The 27,276-nt window shown below is 43.1% G+C and overlaps 1 protein-coding gene and 1 pseudogene across 2 annotated transcripts; both read right to left on the bottom strand.

Moving 5' to 3' along the window:
• Positions 1–572: 572 nt before the first annotated feature.
• Positions 573–19,291, bottom strand: LOC311317525 (uncharacterized protein; the record flags this gene model as incomplete). Its single annotated transcript, XM_084448600.1, has 6 exons — positions 573–666; positions 2,163–2,198; positions 5,806–6,876; positions 8,914–11,292; positions 13,197–14,267; positions 16,958–19,291. The coding sequence occupies 5 exons, from the start codon at positions 19,289–19,291 to the stop codon at positions 2,187–2,189; spliced, it is 6,867 nt and encodes a 2,288-aa protein (XP_084304726.1). The 3' UTR covers positions 573–666; positions 2,163–2,186.
• Positions 19,292–19,486: 195 nt separating this feature from the next.
• On the bottom strand, positions 19,487–27,264 carry LOC311317526 (protocadherin beta-16-like; annotated as a pseudogene). The gene is made up of 3 exons: positions 24,876–27,264; positions 21,823–22,895; positions 19,487–19,570 (listed from the first exon to the last, which is right to left on the bottom strand). The product of its transcript is annotated as a protocadherin beta-16-like (transcript).
• Positions 27,265–27,276: the final 12 nt, after the last annotated feature.

Here is a 27,276-nt window from a genome sequence, read left to right on the forward strand (position 1 = left end):
TGAGCTAGACTCTCCTTCCAGCACTAGTTTATGTGATATTTTCATACTTATGCATTTGCTTTTTTTTTTGCTTGATTATACATTTCCACACCTACATACACAATGTATGACCTGACAAGGCCAGACAAAATACTTGGGAAAATACAGATATGAAATCCAGGTTTTGTGTTCTTCAGAGAGGAGCCTCAGTCTTTTGAAGGCAATTCCACATTCCAATGTCCATCTCCTTCAGTTCATGTTGGGCGTCCGTTTTTTGAATGTTCAGAAATGTCCCCTTCTGTCCCATCTGTGTCCCCATAGTGTGCTCTCTCTCCGTAGCGGTGGGCGAGGGACAGAGGGGTGGCGGGCGTGGCGTGCTGGCTGACTGGGTCGGCGCCGGCCGTGTGCTTATAGAGAGATTAGTTCATGGCTTGGAGATGGGAGGGGCCGGGGAGGTTTCGGACCTCGGGGGGTGTCAGTGACTGTGGGAGGGGCTGGGCCTGGCGTGCAGGGGAAGCGCGATGTGTTCCACACGGGGGGGTGGGTTGGGGAGTCGGTCGAGGGAGGGGAAGGCTGATTTCCTTTCTTCAGACGGGGGTTGGGGGTCGTCCTCCTGATGTCACTCCAGACCTGGGACCAATGGGGAGGGGGGCCTTACGAGGAGCTGCTGCTGGTAGTGGTGGATCCCTGCGAATGAGAAGAGAGAATCAGACAAAGGGGGGCGGGATCTATCACGTTTACAGCCCTGCTTACTGACGCGTCTCATGCGGCCGAGTGCTGTCACTCTGACGGGGGCTTCAGGCAGATCAACAGTGCAAGGGAGGGGGGGGGGGGGGGGGGGGGGGCTCAGTCATACATGTAGCAGTGAGCAAGGTGGGTGGGACTATCAATGAATATACCATGCCCCAAGATCTCGTGAGGGGAGGGGGTAGTGGTTGCTAGGTAACTAGGTGAGTAGTTTCCCTTAGCGCCCCCCCCACTCCCCCTGCACGAATAATTAGGTCACAAATCACACATTGCAGTGAACAGGAATTCACAAGAGTCACCGCCGTGTGAACTCACTAACAGTCAATCCAACAACGACCAATCACAGCAAAAAAACAACAAAAACACAATGATCCAATCCAACAAACATGAGAATTCATGTGTGTGTGTGTGTGTGTGTGTGTGTGTGTGTGTGTGTGCGTGTGTGTGTTATGTGCATTAGTGATGGGACTAACAGGGAATGAACACACGATTAATATCACATGCACAGAAAGGTGTGAGAGCATACTGGCTCTGAGCTAGGGAGACGGACAGATCTATATTCTACACTAGACCCCGGTGCTATAAAGAGATGATGGCGTCTGCAGGGCCATCTGCTCTGTGAGAGATACTGTCAGGTGCCTCCGTCAGGAGGGCCAATGCGGGTGACATCTGAACGTTAGGATGGCATTTCGGGCCTGTTACCAGGCGAGTAAACCTCATCTTAGACTAATAAGATTGTCAAGGGAGATACTCGACTGAAAAGGTTTCCTAAATCCTAGACCAGGCGTAATTTGCATCCGATGGGAGAACCTAGCCATCGGTCAGCATTGTTTCATGTCTGTCTTTCTGTGTCCCCGGGGACAGGTGATGGGTGCTGCTAAGGGGGTGCTGGCTGCGCTCAGGTCCGCACCCCCCGTATGATAATAATCTGTCCGCTCAAGGCTGGCCACGGGCCTGAATGGGGTGCATGTTAATCCCTCTCCTTAATACAAATTTAAGACATTGCTGAGCACTAGATTACAGATTATTAGTCATTGGTGGCATTATGATTATTGCCCTCTCAGCTGTCCACCAGGGGTCAATCAAGGTCATCGCCTGTCTTGAAGCCGTCCAATCGAGTGGGACGGTGTAGGGAGACGAAAATAGGGCAACGACTGGATCATAAGGAAATTATCATTGGGAAAGGATATTGAAGGGCAAACGCTCGCCAGGGAGAACAGGCAGGGGGTGTGCGACGCCCACGAGGGAGGAAGGCCTTTGTCATGACTACCACAGCTCCTTGGAGAGGGGGGGACAGGACAGAAGTAAAACTCCACAAAAAAAACACGAAAAGAACAGTCATTGGTATTAGGTCATTCAAGAAGGGGTTCGAGAGGGGTCGGGCGGGGCAGGATGTGACGGGGTGGGCGGGGGGGTGGGGTGAGAGTCCTGCATACCTCCAGCTGCAGGCCGGACCTTCCTCACTTAGAGTACTTTAAAGCAGGGAGAAAAGAAACAAGCATTTCAATGGTCAAGTCATTTCAAACACACAAGAGGAAATCCTGTATTTATGCATGGTTATCTTATTCTCATCTTATCTCATGGTTATCTTATTCTCATCTTATCTCACGGTTATCTTACGCTTACGGAGTGACTGTGTGTACATTCAAATTGCAAAGGAGAGATTATCGTATATATGTTCCAAAAAATATTAAAAACATTGTCGTATAATCAATATGGTCATGTTAAAATGGACAAGACAAATCAGCATGGCGCGAGAACTCCATGTCTGCCTGAAAGAGAGAATGAGTTGGTTAGAAAGATTTATGACCTAAGCAGTCCACACAAACATACACAGAAACATACTCACAAATACAAATACACACACACACAAACACAATAACACACATAAACGTATCCTGCAGAGACCTACCTTTTTAAAGGATTTTATCAGTGAACAATTACACAACCATCTAGGCACATGTGTCTAATTTAGCCTAGTATATGACATTACGCTAGGTATCAACTGTGTGAACTGAGGTGCATAGTGTCTCGAATTAAGATCGCAGAAACGACACTGGCGGTTTTGACCTGGAACACCAGAGAGATGCAGAGCCGAAACAAGCTCCACCCACCCAGACCCCCTCTCTCACACTGCAGCCCTCCTCCTGCTCAGTTACACAGAACCAGGGGAGGAGGAGGAGGAGGAGGAGGGAATCTCTGCAGCACAGGGAGGGGGGTGGGGCTGCCGAGGCCTGTGGCTAGACTGGGCCCAGAGAGAGAGGATGGAGGGAACGTCTAGGGTGCTGTTGAAAAGCACCATACTAGTCGAGCCTCTCAGTCCTCCATAGCAACAACAAAAAAAAGGTATTATAGACGCAGTTTAGGGAAGTAATTCTAATTTAGAAATGAAAAGGGTTTCTATTCTTGATATACCGCACTGGCAGGATGTTACAGTAAATACACTGAAATCACATCTCTGCTTCACTATGTAGAACGGGTGTTAACTGCAAAACATGATGCGGTGATCGGCCCTGGCTGTGCTCAAACGCTGCAACAACGTGCCCCTCGCCCTGTCAGACCATATTAGGGAGAGTTTTAAGAGCAGGTGGGTCCTAGCTGTTTGCTGGGGTGGGTAGAAGGTATGGATATGAATAGAATCACAGGTGAGCGTTTTTTTCCCAGGGAAGGGAACTATATGCCTGTTGGGAAGATCGCCTGGCAGAGCGGAAGGATACCTGTTTTTAGGCTGGTAACGGGGTGGAAGGATACCTGTTTTTAGGCTGGTAACGGGGTGGAAGGATACCTGTTTTTAGGCTGGTAACGGGGTGGAAGGATACCTGTTTTTAGGCTGGTAACGGGGTGGAAGGATACCTGTTTTTAGGCTGGTAACGGGGTGGAAGGATACCTGTTTTTAAGCTGGTAACGGGGTGGAAGGATACCTGTTTTTAGGCTTGTAACGGGGTGGAAGGATACCTGTTTTTAGGCTTGTAACGGGGTGGCAGGATACCTGTTTTTAGGCTGGTAACGGGGTGGAAGGATACCTGTTTTAAGGCTGGTAACGGGGTGGAAGGATACCTGTTTTTAGGCTGGTAACGGGGTGGAAGGATACCTGTTTTTAAGCTGGTAACGGGGTGGAAGGATACCTGTTTTTAGGCTGGTAACGGGGTGGAAAGAGACACACATCACACCTGCTCTTCCTACGCCCGACACCCTCTATTGCAGGGTTTCCCAACCTGGGGTCCGGGCCCCCCTTAGGGGGGCGCCAACAATCGCAGGGGGGGCGCCAGGCCCCAGACAATTTGAGGCCTTAATATTAGCAAGACAAAGAATCATGTTATTGACATGTCAGCAACAGCAATTTTAACAAAACGCATGATCATATCTAATGAAGGGTTAAAAAAGCCTTGTATTTACGGCACTACAATACCATATAAATTCAACAAATTAATCAGAGACTATGAATCGTGTCAACATTAATATTACTGCTACACTGACGAAGCACTTCATTGTCCCCTAACTTACACCTGATGGAATTTACATACAAACACACACAGACTGGACAAACACACACAGACTGGACATTCACAGCAATTTTGGGGGGAGCAAAATTCCATCAGGTGTAAGTTAGGGGGTCTCTGGGGAAGTACGGCACTATAAGAACAGCACTATAAGAACAGCCAGCTAGGGCCTATATGAGTTTACAATTGTATGATAAACACAAGTAGATAGACATGATACCAAAACTACAAAAGTTCACATTTTTCACATTCACAGCAAGCAGATCAGTAACAATTGTGGATTTGTCATTCATTTATTGTAGTGTATCATATTCTGTAGGTTATTTTAATACTTGCCACTAGTTATTTATCTATAGTAACAATGTTTGTGTTGAGAGGACATGCCTTGAGAAAGCACAGCTGTCACATCGGTTTGGACAGTTGTTTATTAGATCCAGTTCAGCATACATACATACTGTACATACTGTACATACACTGTACATTCTAATCATGACATTTAAATCGCTTCTGGACGCATGGCGCAACGACACGCACGTGAGATGAGTGATTTTGAAGAGGGGAGGAAAGAGAGAACCATTTCAAAGTACTGAAACTGGGCCACAGTGTCCGTTTGTTTTTGTGTTCTTAGTCTTTGAATGTTTTTATTGTGTAACTTGATGTGCAATGGAGGACTCTTGTACTCGGTCTCCACCTGTAGGTGTTATTATGGCTATTATATATCAGATTATATTATTATTATTATATCAGATTATTATTATTATTATTATCATATCTATTTATATTATTGTTATTATTATTATTATTATTACTATTATCATTATTATTATTATTATTATTATTATTATTATATTAACCAGCATGAGTATTGTTCCCATCTTTCTTTTTTTTATTGCAGACCAAGAAGATGAGTTGAGGATGTTGCTGTCACAGCTATACCTGAAACACAAACTCTAGTGTGTACAGGCTGTGACTGTAGCTGTGATGCTCCCCCAGTCAGAGAACAGCTTGCTGCGCCCAAGGGAAGCTGCCACCAGAAGATGATGGCCTCAGGTTAACTTGTCAGGCTTCTTTTGAATGCATCACAACGCAAAACATCAATGATTATATATACTATTTTATCTAATAATTTAATAGGCATGTTTTCCTTTCGCACTGTTTAACAAACCAACCTTGGACCCAGACCACCTCAAATGTCTCTTACAGTACATTCTGAAGCTGAGGTTATCTGAGGTCATGGGAAAACAACACTTATGTTTAGATGATGTCAACGTGGTTCAGTGATTATGCTGAAATACTGAGAGACCCATGAGTGTACTGACCACATGAGAATTGCTTTTCATCTAGAGAGTTTGTGAGTGTTTGTATTGTGGGAGACTTGTGTTTGATACCGCTTTGATACCTTCTGCAAAGGCTGGTATCACAATTGCGATCAATGCACATGATGTCTGGTTATTGAGGTGGCAACTGGGGCCTATGGAAGTTAAAGGCCTGAAAATGTATTTAAATTAGGGTTTAATTATGCGGTGTGGAGGCATTGGATTTGGTTTGGTTGGAATAGGGTGGTGAGGGTCACACTTACCTGCAGAGTAGAGGCAGCAGAGTCGCTGGTCTCTGTCAGTCCAGTGCTCCTTGGTAAACTGGACACGATGTATCTGGAGCCCTTTGGCACAGGCTGTCTGACGACCAGCTTTCCTTTCCTGGTCTCTGCTAGGAACAGACTATACCAGTAGGCATCGTTGGAGACCAGGGTGGAATCTGCGATGGTAGAGTTCCTCTCGCTGATCACACTGTTCCTACAGGGAGGCGCCGCTTTGCTGGGCTTCGGTTTCTGACACTTCAGCACGATGGTGACCAAAATGGTGATCAATAACAGAAAGGACACCGAGCCCAGTCCGATCACCAGATACAGGTTGAGGTCTGAGAAGATGTCATATTCTAGAGGAACTTCAGTCATGTCAGAGTAGGCCTTAACGGCAGTCTCCACCGTGGAGAGCTTGATGGTGACTGTAGCAGAGAGCGCAGGCTCCCCGTTGTCCTTGGCGATGACAATGAGCCGTTGGTGACGCGGATCTCTGTAACTGAACATTCTCATAGTCCGTATCTCTCCGTTGTACTGGTCCAGACTGAATAACGTGGCGTCAGTCACCTGTAGAAACTGGTATGTAATACGAGAGTTCTGTACCGAGTCCGTGTCTATGGCTATCACCTTGGCAACCAGGGATCCTTTGTCGGTGGATCTAGGGATCTTTTCCTCCACCACGGAGCCGTGCGCACGCCACGGAGAGACGATGACCGGGGTGTTGTCGTTCTGGTCCACAATAATGATGTGGACAGTCACGTTACTGCTGAGCGGAGGAACACCAGAGTCTCTGGCCTCGATGTGGAAAAGGAACTCCTTTTCTATCTCATAGTCAAACGTCTTTAGTGCGTAAAGATTACCGTTCTCTGGATTGATGGAGAACAGCATGGACATGGACGAGTTCGCTACCTCCTTTTCGAGGATGAAATAAACGAGGTACTGGTTTTCATGGAGGTCAGGATCAAACGCAGTGAGGGAACTTAGCAAGGCCCCAGGTGCGTTATTCTCCACAACGGGTATAGTGTAGAAGGACTGTGGGAACTGTGGAACGTTGTCATTAACGTCCAGTAGTTCTAAAGTCATAGTTTCATTGTCTGATAGTTGAGGTGAACCCCTGTCTGTAACGGTGAACGTGATGTCATATTCTGGAACCTTCTCTCTGTCTAAAGGTTCTGAAACAACCAGCTCATAATAGTTATCAGATGATTCTCTAAGCGCAAATGGTAAATTCTTTGGAATATGTAAATCAACTTCTCCATTTTCACCAGAATCTTTATCACTGACACTAACCACTGCTATCACTGTATCTACTGCTACATTCTCCCTGATTGGACTCTGGAACGATTTGATGGATATTTCAGGGTGATTATCATTCATATCTGTTATTAGAATAGTTAGTTTGCACTGTCCTGATAAGGGATTGGCACCCTTATCTGTTGCTATGACTTCCATGTCATAAATCCTGAAATCTTCATAATTGATCATTTCCTTCACTGTTATTTCACCGGTGTTTGGGTTTAAAGTGAATGTATCTTGGGTTTTCTCGGATGTATACAAACTGTATGAATATACTATATCCGAATTGGATCCCTCGTCTAAGTCCGTTGCATTTAGTTTGACCACAAGACTTCCAATAGGGGAGTTTTCCATGACATTAATGTTGTATGTCTCTTTATCGAACTGAGGGGCGTTGTCGTTGGTATCCAGCACGCGCACAATGATGCTGGCTGTACCGGAGCGCGTGGGAACTCCACCGTCTATAGCTGTGAGTACAAGGTTATGAATCGCCTGCTCCTCTCGGTCTAAAGCCCTTTTCAGAATCAAATCTGCAAACTTTGACCCATCTCTCCCAGTCTGAACTTCAATATTAAAATGCTCGCTTTCACTTAGGTGGTACGTTTTAACTGAGTTCGAACCGACATCAGGATCCACGGCGTTATTCAGAGAAAATCTCTCGCCAGCAGGAGTAGACTCCGAGATGTCAAGGTGCATGGTGTCCCTCCTAAAATGTGGCGCATTGTCATTGATGTCCATAATTTCCAGCTCGATGTTAAACATTCGTATTGGGTTTTCGATAGTGGCATCTAATTTCATAAAGCACGTTGTGGCTGTTTTGGTAGCGCAAATGTATTCTCGGTCTATCTTCTCAACAACGTATAATTCTCCCGTTTCTTTGTTAACGTCTACATATTTCTTACTGGCGATGTTGTCTAATCGCATCTTCCGTCGACTCAGTGTCTTCATGTCTAGTCCCAAATCTGCAGCTAAATTGGCGACGACGGAGCCTTCCTCCATTTCTTCAGGAATAGAATAGTGTGTCACCGCAGACGCCGTGCTTAGGGCGGCAGAGAGAATAAGGAGCCCCGAGACGTACCTTGTCCACGGCTGAACTAATCGGTGCTTTTCCATCGTTGGATACCTTTGCTCCGTGCGCAATGGAAGAAAGGAGATACTTTTGGTGACCAGGATGATTAGTCTGTATTAGCCTAACGACAGTCGACCATTGATGTTTGTCAAAACAATAGATTTCCGGTAATAAACTGGGCGCTGTCTGTGTACCGAACTCTTCTTTATTTCCTGTGAGTAACTGTCATGGCGACCATCAGCCTACATCATAGGGCAGAGAGCCTTTTGCTGGATAGCAGCGACGCTTTGCGCATTTTACAGGACTTGGCAATGAATTTGGAAGAAGAAAATCTTGACCTAAATAGTTTGCATTAGTTTATACAACCTTTATGAAAGAGGAAATAGCCTACATGTGAATTTAATTTACTTGATTTATATGACTTGGCCTATATAGGCAAAGCTTACTTACAGCCATGTTGCACAATTACGCACGGAACTAATGTAAAGCGGGTTTTTCAAACTGACCACAGTTAATGTGGTATTTTACTATGTTGTGTTTTGTACAGTGTACTTGAATTTGAGAATGTATTTATTCATCTTTATTTTTATTATTTAATTATGCATTATTATTATTATCATTATTATTATTATTATTAATAATAATAATAATAATAATAATGAATACAAATAATGTTATTGTTGTTGCTGTTGTTGTTGTTACTATTATTATTGTATTTAATTCAGTTGAAAATATGCTCTTACCTGCAGTGTAGAAGCAGCAGAGTCGCTGGTCTCTGTCAGTCCAGTGCTCCTTGGTAAACTGGACACGATGTATCTGGAGCCCTTTGGCACAGGCTGTCTGACGACCAGCTTTCCTTTCCTGGTCTCTGCTAGGAACAGACTATACCAGTAGGCATCGTTGGAGACCAGGGTGGAATCTGCGATGGTAGAGTTCCTCTCGCTGATCACACTGTTCCTACAGGGAGGCGCCGCTTTGCTGGGCTTCGGTTTCTGACACTTCAGCACGATGGTGACCAAAATGGTGATCAATAACAGAAAGGACACCGAGCCCAGTCCGATCACCAGATACAGGTTGAGGTCTGAGAAGATGTCATATTCTAGAGGAACTTCAGTCATGTCAGAGTAGGCCTTAACGGCAGTCTCCACCGTGGAGAGCTTGATGGTGACTGTAGCAGAGAGCGCAGGCTCCCCGTTGTCCTTGGCGATGACAATGAGCCGTTGGTGACGCGGATCTCTGTAACTGAACATTCTCATAGTCCGTATCTCTCCGTTGTACTGGTCCAGACTGAATAACGTGGCGTCAGTCACCTGTAGAAACTGGTATGTAATCCGAGAGTTCTGTACCGAGTCCGTGTCTATGGCTATCACCTTGGCAACAAGGGATCCTTTGTCGGTGGATCTAGGGATCTTTTCCTCCACCACGGAGCCATGCGCACGCCACGGAGAGACGATGACCGGGGTGTTGTCGTTCTGGTCCACAATAATGATGTGGACAGTCACGTTACTGCTGAGCGGAGGAACACCAGAGTCTCTGGCCTCGATGTGGAAAAGGAACTCCTTCTCTATCTCATAGTCAAACGTCTTTAGTGCGTAAAGATTACCGTTCTCTGGATTGATGGAGAACAGCATGGACATGGACGTGTTCACTACCGCCTTTTCTAGGATGAAATAAACGAGGTACTGGTTTTCATGGAGGTCAGGATCAAACGCAGTGAGGGAACTTAGCAAGGACCCAGGTGCATTATTCTCCACAACGGGTATAGTGTAGAAGGACTGGGGGAACTGTGGAACGTTGTCATTAACGTCCAGTAGTTCTAAAGTCATAGTTTCATTGTCTGATAGTTGAGGGGAACCCCTGTCTGTAACGGTGAAAGTGATGTCATATTCTGGAACCTTCTCTCTGTCTAAAGGTTCTGAAACTACCAACTCATAATAGTTATCAGATGATTCTCTAAGCGCAAATGGTAAATTCTTTGGAATATGTAAATCAACTATTCCATTTTCACCAGAATCTTTATCACTGACACTAACCACTGCTATCACTGTATCTACTGCTACACTCTCCTTGATTGGACTCTGGAAAGATTTGATTGATATTTCAGGGTGATTATCATTCATATCTGTTATTAGAATAGTTAGTTTACACTGTCCTGATAAGGGATTGGCACCCTTATCTGTTGCTATGACTTCCATGTCATAAATCCTGAAATCTTCATAATTGATCATTTCCTTCACTGTTATTTCACCGGTGTTTGGGTTTAAAGTGAATGTATCTTGGGTTTTCTCGGATGTATACAGACTGTATGAATATACTATATCTGAATTGGATCCCTCGTCTAAGTCCGTTGCATTTAGTTTGACCACAAGACTTCCAATAGGGGAGTTTTCCATGACATTAATGTTGTATGTCTCTTTATCGAACTGAGGGGCGTTGTCGTTGGTATCCAGCACGCGCACAATGATGCTGGCTGTACCGGAGCGCGTGGGAACTCCACCGTCTATAGCTGTGAGTACAAGGTTATGAATCGCCTGCTCCTCTCGGTCTAAAGACTTTTTCAAAATGAAATCGGCAAACTTTGATCCATCTCTCCCTGTCTGAATTTCAATATTAAAATGGTCGCTTTCGCTTAAATAGTATGTCTTTACTGAATTAGTACCAACGTCAGGGTCTACCGCATTACTGAGAGAGAATCTCTCTCCGACGGGGGTTGACTCGGAAATATCCAGATGTATCGCATCTCTCCTGAACTGTGGAGCATTATCGTTCATATCTAAAATTTCTAATTCAATGTTGAAAATTCTTAACGGGTTCTCAATTATCACCTCCATTTTTAAATAGCATGTCGTTTTAGTGGTACAGAGATATTCCCGGTCGATCTTCTCTACAATGAACAGCTCCCCAGTTTCTTTGTTCACGTCCACATATTTTTTGTTTGCGATTATATCCAGACGCATCTTACGTTTGCTCAGTGTTTTAACATCCAAGCCCAAATCTGCAGCCAAATTCGCAACTACTGAGCCTTCCTTCATTTCCTCGGGGATAGAATAGTGAGTTACTGTAGACCCTTTGTCCAGGGTGGCAGAGAGAACCAACAAAACCGAGACGTACCTTTTCCAAGACTGTATGGTTACATAAAACGCCATTGTTGAACCTGCTCTGTGCGCAAGGACGATCTATATGAAGTCCAGTTTAGCGTGTGTATGATACCTGGAGATGTATAAAGGCTTAATCCATTTGGCATTGAAGTAGAAGAGCGAAATGGTCCTGTTTTCTTAAGCGGTGTTTTCAGGACCCGGAGCTGTCCACCATCATCCCCTTCCTTCCTCACTATGACGCACGGTCATGGCGACCATGGCGTCACAAACCCATGGCTTTTACTAGCCAACAGCGACACTGTGTGCATATCTCTGCACGTTCAGTAATTGTTTTAAGGCAATTGCACAACATATCCATTGCATGGATGTCCAAATAGGCTCAAAATACAATTGAAGCGCAATTGGATGAGGACTCATTTAGGCAAAACCTCACTGCACCGAAGATGTCGGTGTCAAGAAATATGCTGGATCACTGCAAAGGTATGGACGAGTATTGATGCGCATACTTTGGTCAGGGGACCAATATGTCTGGTAAGATAGTGTAGATACATATTAAATATTCAGGGTTAATTTGCCTGGATTGAAAACTCTTAAGCGCAATTCAGGAAGTGACTTTCAAGAGAAAAGCGAAGTCTGTTTACCAAGACGTTTTCAAGACTAGGCGCGAGACATCAACAGCTGAGTAAATGTCAGGTGACGAATGCAGAAAAGCGATGTATGTTGTGAAGCATTCAAATGACCAATTGAAAATGAAAAAATGAAAGCAACACAGACAGAATAATGCCACACGATCCAGACAATTCTTCACTCATCCAATAGGCTATTATTTCCCCCGATTCTTGGATACGCCCGTCTTGGAAATATTGAGATAGATAGATTACCATGTTATTCTAATTATTGTTGTGTAATAGTGATTGACAATATTCATCAGTGGTATAGACTGACCAAAACTTCACAACATTGTATTGGTAAGCTTTTAAAAATGTGTATTTTACTTGTTTTCTTATTTTTTATCATCTTTTATTGTTTTATCTTCCATCTTATTTTTCCTGCTTTTTGTTCATTTTTGTCTATTTTATGTGAATCTCAACGTGCAGTTAAATTATCTGTTGTAAAGCACTTTGAGCTGCATTTATTTGTATGAAAGGTGCTATACAAATAACGTTTTTTTATTATTGTTATTATTATTATTATTATGATTGTTGTTGTTGTTATTGTTATTATTATGCTTTTATGGAGAGGACATCTCTGGCAGGTTCATTGCAAAATGGCCAACAGTCTGCAAGCCTAGAACAATCGCTGACTGCAAAACCCCAAGCACTGGTGCACATGTGGATGACCTGTCTGCTCAGCACGAGCCTAATTATGGTAACTGTACAGGTGTGTGGTACATTAGCCTTTGAGCTATAACTCTTTACTCATGGGGTGGGGGTGTTTAAATTCTACTCCACTAGGATGGGAGAGAAATGTGGTGTTTAAAAAGCAGTGAAAATTAACACTGCTTTTTAAACACCACATTGCTCTCCCATCCTAGTGGATTCAAATTTAAACACCCCCACCCCATGAGTAAAGAGTTATACCTGAAAATACCATATCACCTGAGTTATTGGTATTTTGACACTGCATCTTGTTGTTGTCACAATGCACTGGCGTTTAAAAAGCAGTGTTACTTTTTAACTCAGCATTTTAACACTAACACCAGTGTAGTGTGAATACAATTATGTTCAGTCTAGAAGATTGTTCATTTTAACAATATAGAGTGTAGAAACAACTCAAATTCTGTGTTAAAAAATTATGAAGTATTAAATTAGAGCACAGAGTGGACACATGAGTAGACATTTTAGAGGTGTGAAATTTGACAATGGTTGATATTTTTTGTGATTTTGGTGTGAATTAATCTTAATTGTCAAGTTGTACAATAGCCTTACCTGCAGAGTAGAGGCAGCAGAGTCGCTGGTCTCTGTCAGTCCAGTGCTCCTTGGTAAACTGGACACGATGTATCTGGAGCCCTTTGGCACAGGCTGTCTGACGACCAGCTTTCCTTTCCTGGTCTCTGCTAGGAACAGACTATACCAGTAGGCATCGTTGGAGACCAGGGTGGAATCTGCGATGGTAGAGTTCCTCTCGCTGATCACACTGTTCCTACAGGGAGGCGCCGCTTTGCTGGGCTTCGGTTTCTGACACTTCAGCACGATGGTGACCAATATGGTGATCAATAACAGAAAGGACACCGAGCCCAGTCCGATCACCAGATACAGGTTGAGGTCTGAGAAGATGTCATATTCTAGAGGAACTTCAGTCAAGTCAGAGTAGGCCTTAACGGCAGTCTCCACCGTGGAGAGCTTGATGGTGACTGTAGCAGAGAGCGCAGGCTCCCCGTTGTCCTTGGCGATGACAATGAGCCGTTGGTGACGCGGATCTCTGTAACTGAACATTCTCATAGTCCGTATCTCTCCGTTGTACTGGTCCAGACTGAATAACGTGGCGTCAGTCACCTGTAGAAACTGGTATGTAATCCGAGAGTTCTGTACCGAGTCCGTGTCTATGGCTATCACCTTGGCAACCAGGGATCCTTTGTCGGTGGATCTAGGGATCTTTTCCTCCACCACGGAGCCGTGCGCACGCCACGGAGAGACGATGACCGGGGTGTTGTCGTTCTGGTCCACAATAATGATGTGGACAGTCACGTTACTGCTGAGCGGAGGAACACCAGAGTCTCTGGCCTCGATGTGGAAAAGGAACTCCTTCTCTATCTCATAGTCAAACGTCTTTAGTGCGTAAAGATTACCGTTCTCTGGATTGATGGAGAACAGCATGGACATGGACGTGTTCACTACCTCCTTTTCTAGGATGAAATAAACGAGGTACTGGTTTTCATGGAGGTCAGGATCAAACGCAGTGAGGGAACTTAGCAAGGACCCAGGTGCGTTATTCTCCACAACGGGTATAGTGTAGAAGGACTGGGGGAACTGTGGAACGTTGTCATTAACGTCCAGTAGTTCTAAAGTCATAGTTTCATTGTCTGATAGTTGAGGGGAACCCCTGTCTGTAACGGTGAACGTGATGTCATATTCTGGAACCTTCTCTCTGTCTAAAGGTTCTGAAACTACCAACTCATAATAGTTATCAGATGATTCTCTAAGCGCAAATGGTAAATTCTTTGGAATATGTAAATCAACTACTCCGTTTTCACCAGAATCTTTATCACTGACACTAACCACTGCTATCACTGTATTGACTGCTACATTCTCCTTGATTGGACTCTGGAATGATTTGATTGATATTTCAGGGTGATTATCATTCATATCTGTTATTAGAATAGTAAGTTTACACTGTCCTGATAAGGGATTGGCTCCCTCATCAGCTGCTATGACTTCCATGTCATAAATCCTGAAATCTTCATAATTGATCATTTCCTTCACTGTTATTTCACCGGTGTTTGGGTTTAAAGTGAATGTATCTTGCGTTTTCTCGGATGTATACAAACTGTATGAATATACTATATCTGAATTGGATCCCTCGTCTAAGTCCGTTGCATTTAGTTTGACCACAAGACTTCCAATAGGGGAGTTTTCCATGACATTAATGCTGTATGTCTCTTTATCGAACTGAGGGGCGTTGTCGTTGGTATCCAGCACGCGCACAATGATGCTGGCTGTTCCGGAGCGCGTGGGAACTCCTCCGTCTATAGCTGTGAGTACAAGGTTATGAATCGCCTGCTCCTCTCGGTCCAAAGCCTTTTTCAAAATGAAATCGGCAAATTTTGATCCATCTCTCCCTGTCTGAACTTCAATGTTGAAATGATCGCTTTCACTAAGGTAATATGTCTTAACTGTATTCGTACCGACATCGGGGTCCACGGCATTACTAAGAGAAAATCTCTCCCCAACAGGGGTTGACTCGGACATATCCAGATGTATCGCATCTCTTCTGAATTGTGGAGCATTGTCGTTCATATCCAAAATTTCTAATTCGATGTTAAAAATCCTTAATGGGTTTTCAATAATCACCTCCATTTTCAAATAACATGATGTCGAGGCTTTTGTGGTGCAAAGATATTCCCTATCTATCTTCTCTACAATGTAGAGCTCTCCCGTTTCTTTGTTTAAATCCAGGTATTTTTTGTTCGCGATGATGTCCAAGCGCATTTTGCGTTTGTTCAATGTGTTGACATCCAAGCCTAAATCTGCAGCCAAATTGGCGACTACTGAGCCTTCCTTCATTTCCTCAGGAATAGAATAGTGCGTTACTGTAAATGCTTTGTCCAGGGCGGCAGATAAAAAAAGCAAAACCGAGACGTACCTCCTCCAACGCTTTGTGGCCATATACGACTCCATTGTTGAATCGGTATATGCGTAAGGACGGTTTGAGCACAAATGTTCTTCGCTTTAGCCGTGTGTGATCAACGGGTATGTATACACTATTATTCTATTTGACATTTAATAACTAACGAGAGCGAGATTATCCCTTTTTCTTGAGCGGTGGAGCTGTCCACTGTCATTTGCTCCCTTCCTCATTGTGACGCACTGTCATGGCGAACATGACCTCACAAACCCGTGCGTTTTACTAGCCAACAGCGACACTTTGTGCATAGGTTTACACACTCCTCGCCCATTATTCATTTGCAATGGATTTCTATAGGCTGAAAAAACATTTGATGCGCCACTGGAACAGGTCAAGCTTCATTACTCATTGACTACCTGTCTGACCGCAATCAATTAATAAATAATTGATAGTCTACTTCCTAAAAGGTTAGTTGAGAAACTACAACTAATTAAAAACTCTGATGCTAGACTTTTAACGAAAACCAGGAAGACAGCATATTAGTCCTGTTTAGACAGACTGCACTGGCTCCCTCTATCTTTTGGAATTGATTTTAAACTCCTCCTGATTGTATACAAAGCTCTTAACAGTCTATCACCGTACTACATCACTGATTCCCTGTTGCTCTGTGTCCCTTCACGAGCTCTTAGGTCCTCTACAGTAGATATTTTAAACATTCCACAGTCCCCCAAAATAAAACAGGACAAGCTTATTGTATCCACTATGCAGCTAAATTGTGGAACACCCTGCCAACAAGTAGGCTATAGAGAGGTGGACATACTGGACATTTTTAAACGGTAATTGAAAACGCACCTTTTAACCTGGTTTATAATTAGCAGAACTTATTTTATCCTTTCATTATTTTCATTACTTTTCTTCTTTTTTTTTATTCCATTCTTTGTAATCATCTTTTTAGATTTGTTTTATTCTCTTTTATTTATATAATCTTTTCTGTTTTATGCCCCATGGATTGTGTGGTTTATTATTTTTTTAATAATGTGGTTTTTATTATTGTTTTATTGATGATGATGATGATGATGATGATTATTATTATTATTTTATGTTGTGTGCTGAAATGTTGAAGCACTTTGAGCTGCATGAAAAGTGCTATACAAATAAAGCTTAAAATCAGGCTATTATATAGTGTCATTATACTGTAGTCATGATAAGGAATATATTAGGCCAATGCGAGTAAAATGGATTAGTGGTTTGAGGTAGGATATTGTTGGACTGTTATATTTTTGGTAAATGTCACGAACATATCTGGTAATAGTGGAGACAATATATTTGATATTTTGCTTATGTTTACTAATATTGAGTAAAAGTACAGATATTAACATATGAGGAACTTGTAGAACAGTCTTACCTGCAGAGTAGAGGCAGCAGAGTCGCTGGTCTCTGTCAGTCCAGTGCTCCTTGGTAAACTGGACACGATGTATCTGGAGCCCTTTGGCACAGGCTGTCTGACTACCAGCTTTCCTTTCCTGGTCTCTGCTAGGAACAGACTATACCAGTAGGCATCGTTGGAGACCAGGGTGGAATCTGCGATGGTAGAGTTCCTCTCGCTGATCACACTGTTCCTACAGGGAGGCGCCGCTTTGCTGGGCTTCGGTTTCTGACACTTCAGCACGATGGTGACCAATATGGTGATCAATAACAGAAAGGACACCGAGCCCAGTCCGATCACCAGATACAGGTTGAGGTCTGAGAAGATGTCATATTCTAGAGGAACTTCAGTCATGTCAGAGTAGGCCTTAACGGCAGTCTCCACCGTGGAGAGCTTGATGGTCACTGTAGCAGAGAGCGCAGGCTCCCCGTTGTCCTTGGCGATGACAATGAGCCGTTGGTGACGTGGATCTCTGTAACTGAACATTCTCATAGTCCGTATCTCTCCGTTGTACTGGTCCAGACTGAATAACGTGGCATCAGTCACCTGTAGAAACTGGTATGTAATCCGAGAGTTCTGTACCGAGTCAGTGTCTATGGCTATCACCTTGGAAACCAGGGATCCTTTATCGGTGGATCTAGGGATCTTTTCCTCCACCACGGAGCCGTGTGCACGCCACGGAGAGACGATGACCGGGGTGTTGTCGTTCTGGTCCACAATAATGATGTGGACAGTCACGTTACTGCTGAGCGGAGGAACACCAGAGTCTCTGGCCTCGATGTGGAAAAGGAACTCCTTCTCTATCTCATAGTCAAACGTCTTTAGTGCGTAAAGATTACCGTTCTCTGGATTGATGGAGAACAGCATGGACATGGACGTGTTCACTATCGCCTTTTCTAGGATGAAATAAACGAGGTACTGGTTTTCATGGAGGTCAGGATCAAACGCAGTGAGGGAACTTAGCAAGGCCCCAGGTGCGTTATTCTCCACAACGGGTATAGTGTAGAAGGACTGGGGGAACTGTGGAACGTTGTCATTAACGTCCAGTAGTTCTAAAGTCATAGTTTCATTGTCTGATAGTTGAGGGGAACCCCTGTCTGTAACGGTGAACGTGATGTCATATTCTGGAACCTTCTCTCTGTCTAAAGGTTCTGAAACAACCAGCTCATAATAGTTATCAGATGATTCTCTAAGCGCAAATGGTAAATTCTTTGGAATATGTAAATCAACTACTCCATTTTCACCAGAATCTTTATCACTGACACTAACCACTGCTATCACTGTATCTACTGCTACATTCTCCTTGATTGGACTCTGGAATGATTTGATGGATATTTCAGGGTGATTATCATTCATATCTGTTATTAGAATAGTTAGTTTACACTGCCCTGTTAAGGGATTGGTGCCTTTATCTGTTGCTATGATTTCCATGTCATAAATCCTAAAATCTTCATAATTGATCATTTCCTTTATCGTTATTTCCCCGGTATTTGGATTTAAAGTGAATGTATCTTGCGTTTTCTCTGATGTATACAGACTGTATGAGTAAATTATATCTGAATTGCTTCCTTCATCTAAGTCAGTCACTTTTAGCTTGACCACCAGGCTTCCAATAGGGGAGTTTTCCATTACACTGATGTTGTAGCTATCTTCATCGAACTGAGGGGCGTTGTCGTTGGTGTCTAATACGCGAACAATGATGCTGGCTGTACCTGAGCGCGTGGGGATTCCGCCATCGATAGCAGTGAGTATAAGGTTATGAATCGCTTGCGCCTCTCTGTCTAAATTCTTTTTCAGAATCAAATCTGCAAATTTTGATCCATCCCTACCGGTCTGGATTTCTATTGTAAAATGCTCACTTTCGCTCAAAAGGTACGTTTTAACTGAGTTTGAACCAACATCAGGGTCTACAGCATTGTTCACAGAGAAACGTTCACCAGCCTGGGTTGCTTCCGAAATGTCTAGGTCTATGGTGTCCCTCCGAAAATGAGGCGCGTTATCATTGATGTCCATTATCTCCATTTCGATATAAAATATTCGTTTCGGGTTCTCAATTATTGCCTCCATTTTTAGATAACAAGATGTCTTAGCAGGACAAAGATGCTCTCTGTCAATCCTCTCTACTATATACAGCTCCCCCGTTTCTTTGTTCACATCCAGATATTTCTTATTCGCTATGATCTCTAACCGCATCTTCCGTTTACTCAACGTTTTTACATCCAGGCCCAAATCAGCAGCTAAATTAGCGACCACGGAGCCTTCCTCCATTTCTTCAGGAATAGAATAGTGTGTAACTGAAGACGCCGTGTTCATGATGGCAGAGAATATCAGAAAGACCGAGACGTACCTCTCCCAGTGTTTTGAGCTGATATACGCCTCCATTTCCGTTTCAATGAGTTTCGTTTTGCGCAGGCAACTCAGATGCAATTGTAATCCGCCAATAAATTATTATGGCAACGATATCACAAGTCGATTGACGCTGAAAGGCAAATAATTGCAAAATAATCCTTATTTCAGATTCAGCACCACGGACAGCTCCACACTTCGTTCTCTGTTGTCCTCACTGTGACGCACTGTCATGGCGATCATGACCTCACAATAGAATCCATTTCACTGGTGAACAGCGACCCTTTGTGCAAATAACAAGCCTGCACACTTTCAGTCATTAATGTATTTGTCTGGGTGAACTCAGACCTGAATTTCAACAGCCACATTAAGTCAATTACAAAGTCAGCCTACTATCACCTTAAGAATATATCAAGGATCAAAGGATTTATGTCCCAGAAGGATTTGGAAAAACTTGTCCATGCGTTTATCTTCAGTAGACTCGACTACTGTAACGGCATGTATACAGGTCTCTCTAAAAAATCGATCAGACAGCTGCAGCTGATTCAGAACGCTGCTGCTCGAGTCCTCACTAAGACTAAGAAAGTGGAGCATATCACACCAGTACTAAGGTCTTTACACTGGCTTCCTGTCTGTCAAAGAATTGACTTTAAAATACTGCTGTTGGTTTATAAAGCACTGAATGGCCTAGGGCCAAAATATATTTCTGATCTGCTCATATGCTATGAACCATCCAGACCCCTCAGGTCGTCTGGCACAGGTCTACTTTCTGTCCCCAGAGTTAAAACAAAACATGGAGAAGCAGCATTCAGTTTTTATGCTCCACATATCTGGAACAAACTTCCAGAAAACTGCAGGTCTGCTGCAACTCTTGGTTCTTTTAAAACAAGCCTGAAGACTTTTCTTTTTGCCACTGCTTTCTAAGAGGAGCTATGTTTATCAGTATACTGCACTGTAACTTTTATTCCTGTATTCTATTTGTCCTGCTTTTTGTTTAAATATCTATAATGACTTGCTTTTTGTTTTAATGCTTTTAATTTGTCCTGCCTTTTGTTTTAAATGTCTATAATGTCTTGCTTTTTGTTTTAATGCTTTTAATGTCTCATGTAAAGCACCTTGAATTGCCCTGTGGCTGAAATGTGCTATATAAATAAACTTGCCTTGCCTTGCCTTGCCTTGGGTGTAGGCCAGTACCAAAATACTGTAGGTTAGAGTTCCATTCAAGAAATACAGACATGCGTTATTGAATGTGTGAAATGTTTGCATAGTTCAGAAATATGCAATAATACCACCATGATATTGAAACTATGACTTGAAGTCTCACATTTTATATTGACTGAATGACGTACATTAAATACTTTTACGCACAAGAAGGTATAGCCTAACTTGAAGATGACTTCAGCTCTGAGGGAAACTACAAGAGTTGCTAAGCGATACCTGCAGATTAGAAGCTGCCCATTAGGTTAGGACATTTGGGTTATCAGAATAAAACGGAAGTCACAAGTAGGTGGACTTTTAGACTGAATTATAAGTTTTAGATCCCACATAAACAAGGTGACTTAGATTGATTTCTTCCACCTAAGACATATTGCCAACGTATGCCTGTATTTAAATCAACAGGATGCTGAGAAGCTCATTCATTCTTTTATTGAGAAACTACAGCCAATTCAAAACCCTGCTGATAGACTTTAACAAAGACAAGGAAGAGAGAGCATATTACTCCAGCACTGGCTCACTGTGCCTTTTAGAACTGACTTTAAAGTTTAAACTCCTCCTGCTAGTATACAAAGCTCTTAATGGTCTAGCACCCTCCTACGTCACTGTCTTTCTATGTCCCTTCACAGCTCTTAGGTCCTCTACAGTAGATCTTTTAAACATTCCCAAAGTCAAAACGGAGCACGCTGCCTTTATCCACTATGCACTGAAATTGTGGAACACCCTACCAACAAGTAGGCTACAGACAGGTGGACTCAGTGTACATTTTTAAAAGGTAATTGAAAATGCATGTTTTAACCTGGTTTATAATAAGCAGCACTCCTTTTATCAATTAATCATTTTTTAATTAGTTGTCATTCATTTCATTTCATTCCATTGTTGGTAATTATCTTTTTTAATAGTTTTATTATTTTACAGTTTTTATTATATTTTTATTGTTATTGTGTTTTATTGTTTTTTTATTTGTTGTGTGCTGAAATGTTAAAGCACTTTGAGAGGCAGTGTCTGTGTGAAAAGTTATATACAAATGAATTCATCATTAGGCTATATACTGGATTTGTCGAGGTTAAGGAATATGTTAGACCAATGCTAATGAAATGGATCAGTGGTTTGAGGTAGAATATTGTTGTACTATTATATTTTTGGTAAGTGGCACAAACATATCTGGTAATAATGTAGACAATATATTTGATATTTTAAAATAACAGATATTTCCCTATGATATAACAGTGACCAATATAAATATTGTAGATGAGAGGCGTACAAGGTTGTTTGAGTCTTACCTGCAGAGTAGAGGCAGCAGAGTCGCTGGTCTCTGTCAGTCCAGTGCTCCTTGGTAAACTGGACACGATGTATCTGGAGCCCTTTGGCACAGGCTGCCTGACGACCAGCTTTCCTTTCCTGGTCTCTGCTAGGAACAGACTATACCAGTAGGCATCGTTGGAGACCAGGGTGGAATCTGCGATGGTAGAGTTCCTCTCGCTGATCACACTGTTCCTACAGGGAGGCGCCGCTTTGCTGGGCTTCGGTTTCTGACACTTCAGCACGATGGTGACCAATATGGTGATCAATAACAGAAAGGACACCGAGCCCAGTCCGATCACCAGATACAGGTTGAGGTCTGAGAAGATGTCATATTCTAGAGGAACTTCCGTCATGTCAGAGTAGGCCTTAATGGCAGTCTCCACCGTGGAGAGCTTGATGGTCACTGTAGCAGAGAGCGCAGGCTCCCCGTTGTCCTTGGCGATGACAATGAGCCGTTGGTGACGCGGATCTCTGTAACTGAACATTCTCATAGTCCGTATCTCTCCGTTGTACTGGTCCAGACTGAATAACGTGGCGTCAGTCACCTGTAGAAACTGGTATGTAATCCGAGAGTTCTGTACCGAGTCCGTGTCTATGGCTATCACCTTGGCAACCAGGGATCCTTTATCGGTGGATCTAGGGATCTTTTCCTCCACCACGGAGCCGTGCGCACGCCACGGAGAGACGATGACCGGGGTGTTGTCGTTCTGGTCCACAATAATTATGTGGACAGTCACGTTACTGCTGAGCGGAGGAACACCAGAGTCTCTGGCCTCGATGTGGAAAAGGAACTCCTTCTCTATCTCATAGTCAAACGTCTTTAGTGCGTAAAGATTACCGTTCTCTGGATTGATGGAGAACAGCATGGACATGGACGTGTTCACTACCTCCTTTTCTAGGATGAAATAAACGAGGTACTGGTTTTCATGGAGGTCAGGATCAAACGCAGTGAGGGAACTTAGCAAGGCCCCAGGTGCGTTATTCTCCACAACGGGTATAGTGTAGAAGGACTGGGGGAAATGTGGAACGTTGTCATTAACGTCCAGTAGTTCTAAAGTCATAGTTTCATTGTCTGATAGTTGAGGGGAACCCCTGTCTGTAACGGTGAACGTGATGTCATATTCTGGAACCTTCTCTCTGTCTAAAGGTTGTGAAACAACCAGCTCATAATAGTTATCAGATGATTCTCTAAGCGCAAATGGTAAATTCTTTGGAATATGTAAATCAACTACTCCATTTTCACCAGAATCTTTATCACTGACACTAACCACTGCTATCACTGTATTTGCTGCTACATTCTCCTTGATTGGACTCTGGAATGATTTGATGGATATTTCAGGGTGATTATCATTCATATCTGTGACTAAAATAGTTAGTTTGCACTGCCCTGATAAAGGACTGGCACCCTTATCTGTTGCTATGACTTCCATGTCATAAATCCTAAAATCTTCATAATTGATCATTTCCTTGACCGTTATTTCCCCAGTATTTGGATTTAAACTGAATGTGTTTTGTGTTTTCTCAGATGTATACAAACTGTATGAATATATTACCTCTGAATTGGATCCTTCATCAAAGTCAGTTGCATTTAATTTGACCACAAGTCTTCCAATTGGAGAGTTTTCCGTGACTTCGATATTGTAGCTTTCTTTATCGAACTGAGGGGCGTTGTCATTGGTATCCAGCACGCGCACAATGATGCTGGCTGTACCGGAGCGCGTGGGAACTCCACCGTCTACAGCGGTGAGTATTAGATTATGGACAGCGTGTTCCTCTCTGTCCAAAGCCTTTTTTAGAATTAAATCTGCAAACTTTGAACCATCCCGTCCTGTCTGAATTTCTATATTGAAATGTTCGTTTTCGCTCAAAAAATATGTTCTTAGTGAATTTGATCCAAGGTCAGGGTCCACTGCGTTGTTGACAGAAAACCTTTCTCCAGCTTGAGTTGCCTCTGAAATGTCCAGGTTTATGGTGTCTCTTCTAAAATGAGGTGCGTTATCATTTATATCCATTATCTCTATTTCTATATAGAATATCCGCTGCGGGTTTTCCACGATAGCCTCCATTTTCAGGTAACAAGATGTTGTGGTCTTACTTGGGCAAAGATGCTCTCTGTCCATTCTCTCTACAATATACAGCTCCCCCGTTTCTTTGTTCACATCCAGATGCTTCTTATTAGCGATGACTTCTAACCGCATCTTCCGTTTACTCAGGGTTTTTACATCCAAGCCTAAATCTGCAGCTAGATTTGCAACAACGGAGCCTTCCTCCATTTCTTCAGGAATAGAATAGTGTGTAACTGCAGACGCCGTGTTCAGAACGGCAGAGAAAATAAGAAAGGTCGAAACGTACCTCTGCCATTTCTTTGTGCTTATTTGCGCCTCCATTGTCGTCTCTCCAGTATGCCCTCCTTTTGTAACACAGTCCATTCAAATGTGATTTAAATCCTCGAATTAAAATGTTATGGTAAAGTAATTCTTACAAATCGCTACGTGCTGAATCGAAAATGAGCTAAATAATATATTTTCTGAGGGATTCAGCACCACGGACCTGTCCACGGTTTATTCTCTGACTTCCCCACTATGACGCACTGCCATGGCGACCATGACATAACAATCCATTTCTCTGGCCAACAGCGACCCTCTGTGCAATTAACAAGCCTGCACACTTTCATTCTTTCATTTATATATGTGTATAGGCCAATAACAAAATAGGTTAGAGTTGAATTCGAAACGAATAAAGGCCTATTATTTTATTAATTATTTAGTGTGCGAAACGTTTGCATGGAGTTTTGAGATATTAGGAATGCTAAAAATAATTTGTATGATTGATGATAATGCTTATTTTTATTTTAAAGTAATTTAGATTGTAATATTGCAACTCGACAAATAGAAGTATCTGTATCAAATGTATTTTCATTGACTTATAAATACATTCAACACGTTTATGCACAAGACAATTGGACACACGGGCCTATAGTAGTAGTTTATAGTATGATACCTTAAATAGATAATGCAAAGGTACTCTACACAAGGATGTTTGAGCCTTACCTGCAGAGTAGAGGCAGCAGAGTCGCTGGTCTCTGTCAGTCCAGTGCTCCTTGGTAAACTGGACACGATGTATCTGGAGCCCTTTGGCACAGGCTGCCTGACGACCAGCTTTCCTTTCCTGGTCTCTGCTAGGAACAGACTATACCAGTAGGCATCGTTGGAGACCAGGGTGGAATCTGCGATGGTAGAGTTCCTCTCGCTGATCACACTGTTCCTACAGGGAGGCGCCGCTTTGCTGGGCTTCGGTTTCTGACACTTCAGCACGATGGTGACCAATATGGTGATCAATAACAGAAAGGACACCGAGCCCAGTCCGATCACCAGATACAGGTTGAGGTCTGAGAAGATGTCATATTCTAGAGGAACTTCAGTCATGTCAGAGTAGGCCTTAACGGCAGTCTCCACCGTGGAGAGCTTGATGGTCACTGTAGCAGAGAGCGCAGGCTCCCCGTTGTCCTTGGCGATGACAATGAGCCGTTGGTGACGCGGATCTCTGTAACTGAACATTCTCATAGTCCGTATCTCTCCGTTGTACTGGTCCAGACTGAATAACGTGGCGTCAGTCACCTGTAGAAACTGGTATGTAATCCGAGAGTTCTGTACCGAGTCCGTGTCTATGGCTATCACCTTGGCAACCAGGGATCCTTTATCGGTGGATCTAGGGATCTTTTCCTCCACCACGGAGCCGTGCGCACGCCACGGAGAGACGATGACCGGGGTGTTGTCGTTCTGGTCCACAATAATTATGTGGACAGTCACGTTACTGCTGAGCGGAGGAACACCAGAGTCTCTGGCCTCGATGTGGAAAAGGAACTCCTTCTCTATCTCATAGTCAAACGTCTTTAGTGCGTAAAGATTACCGTTCTCTGGATTGATGGAGAACAGCATGGACATGGACGTGTTCACTACCTCCTTTTCTAGGATGAAATAAACGAGGTACTGGTTTTCATGGAGGTCAGGATCAAACGCAGTGAGGGAACTTAGCAAGGCCCCAGGTGCGTTATTCTCCACAACGGGTATAGTGTAGAAGGACTGGGGGAAATGTGGAACGTTGTCATTAACGTCCAGTAGTTCTAAAGTCATAGTTTCATTGTCTGATAGTTGAGGGGAACCCCTGTCTGTAACGGTGAACGTGATGTCATATTCTGGAACCTTCTCTCTGTCTAAAGGTTGTGAAACAACCAGCTCATAATAGTTATCAGATGATTCTCTAAGCGCAAATGGTAAATTCTTTGGAATATGTAAATCAACTACTCCATTTTCACCAGAATCTTTATCACTGACACTAACCACTGCTATCACTGTATCTACTGCTACATTCTCCTTGATTGGACTCTGGAATGATTTGATTGATATTTCAGGGTGATTATCATTCATATCTGTTATTAGAATAGTTAGTTTACACTGTCCTGATAAGGGATTGGCTCCCTCATCAGCTGCTATGACTTCCATGTCATAAATCCTGAAATCTTCATAATTGATCATTTCCTTCACTGTTATTTCACCAGTATTTGGATTTAAACTGAATGTATCTTGGGTTTTCTCGGATGTATACAAACTGTATGAATATTCAATATCTGAATTGGATCCCTCATCTAAGTCCGTTGCATTTAGTTTGACCACAAGGCTTCCAATAGGGGAGTTTTCCATGACATTAATGCTGTATGTCTCTTTATCGAACTGAGGGGCGTTGTCATTGGTATCCAGCACGCGCACAATGATGCTGGCTGTACCGGAGCGCGTGGGAACTCCACCGTCTACAGCGGTGAGTATTAGATTATGGACAGCGTGTTCCTCTCTGTCCAAAGCCTTTTTTAGAATTAAATCTGCAAACTTTGAACCATCCCGTCCTGTCTGAATTTCTATATTGAAATGCTCGTTTTCGCTCAGAAGGTATGTTTTAACTGAGTTTGAACCAACATCAGAATCGACGGCATTATTAACAGAAAACCGTTCTCCAGCCTGCGTTGCCTCAGAAATGTCCAAGTTGATAGTGTCTCTTCTAAAATGAGGTGCGTTATCATTTATATCCGTTATCTCTATTTCTATATAGAATATCCGCTGCGGGTTTTCCACGATACCCTCCATTTTTAGATAACAAGACGTAGAGGTCTTAATTGCGCAAAGATGCTCTCTGTCAATCCTCTCTACTATATACAGCTCCCCCGTTTCTTTGTTCACATCCAGATATTTCTTATTCGCTATGATCTCTAACCGCATCTTCCGTTTACTCAACGTTTTTACATCCAGGCCCAAATCAGCAGCTAAATTAGCGACCACGGAGCCTTCCTCCATTTCTTCAGGAATAGAATAGTGTGTAACTGAAGACGCCGTGTTCATGATGGCAGAGAAAATCAGAAAGACCGAGACGTACCTCTCCCA

Source organism: Borostomias antarcticus (genome assembly GCF_949987555.1).
Source record: "Borostomias antarcticus genome assembly, chromosome: 14".
NCBI classification, from domain to species: Eukaryota; Metazoa; Chordata; class Actinopteri; order Stomiiformes; family Stomiidae; genus Borostomias; species Borostomias antarcticus.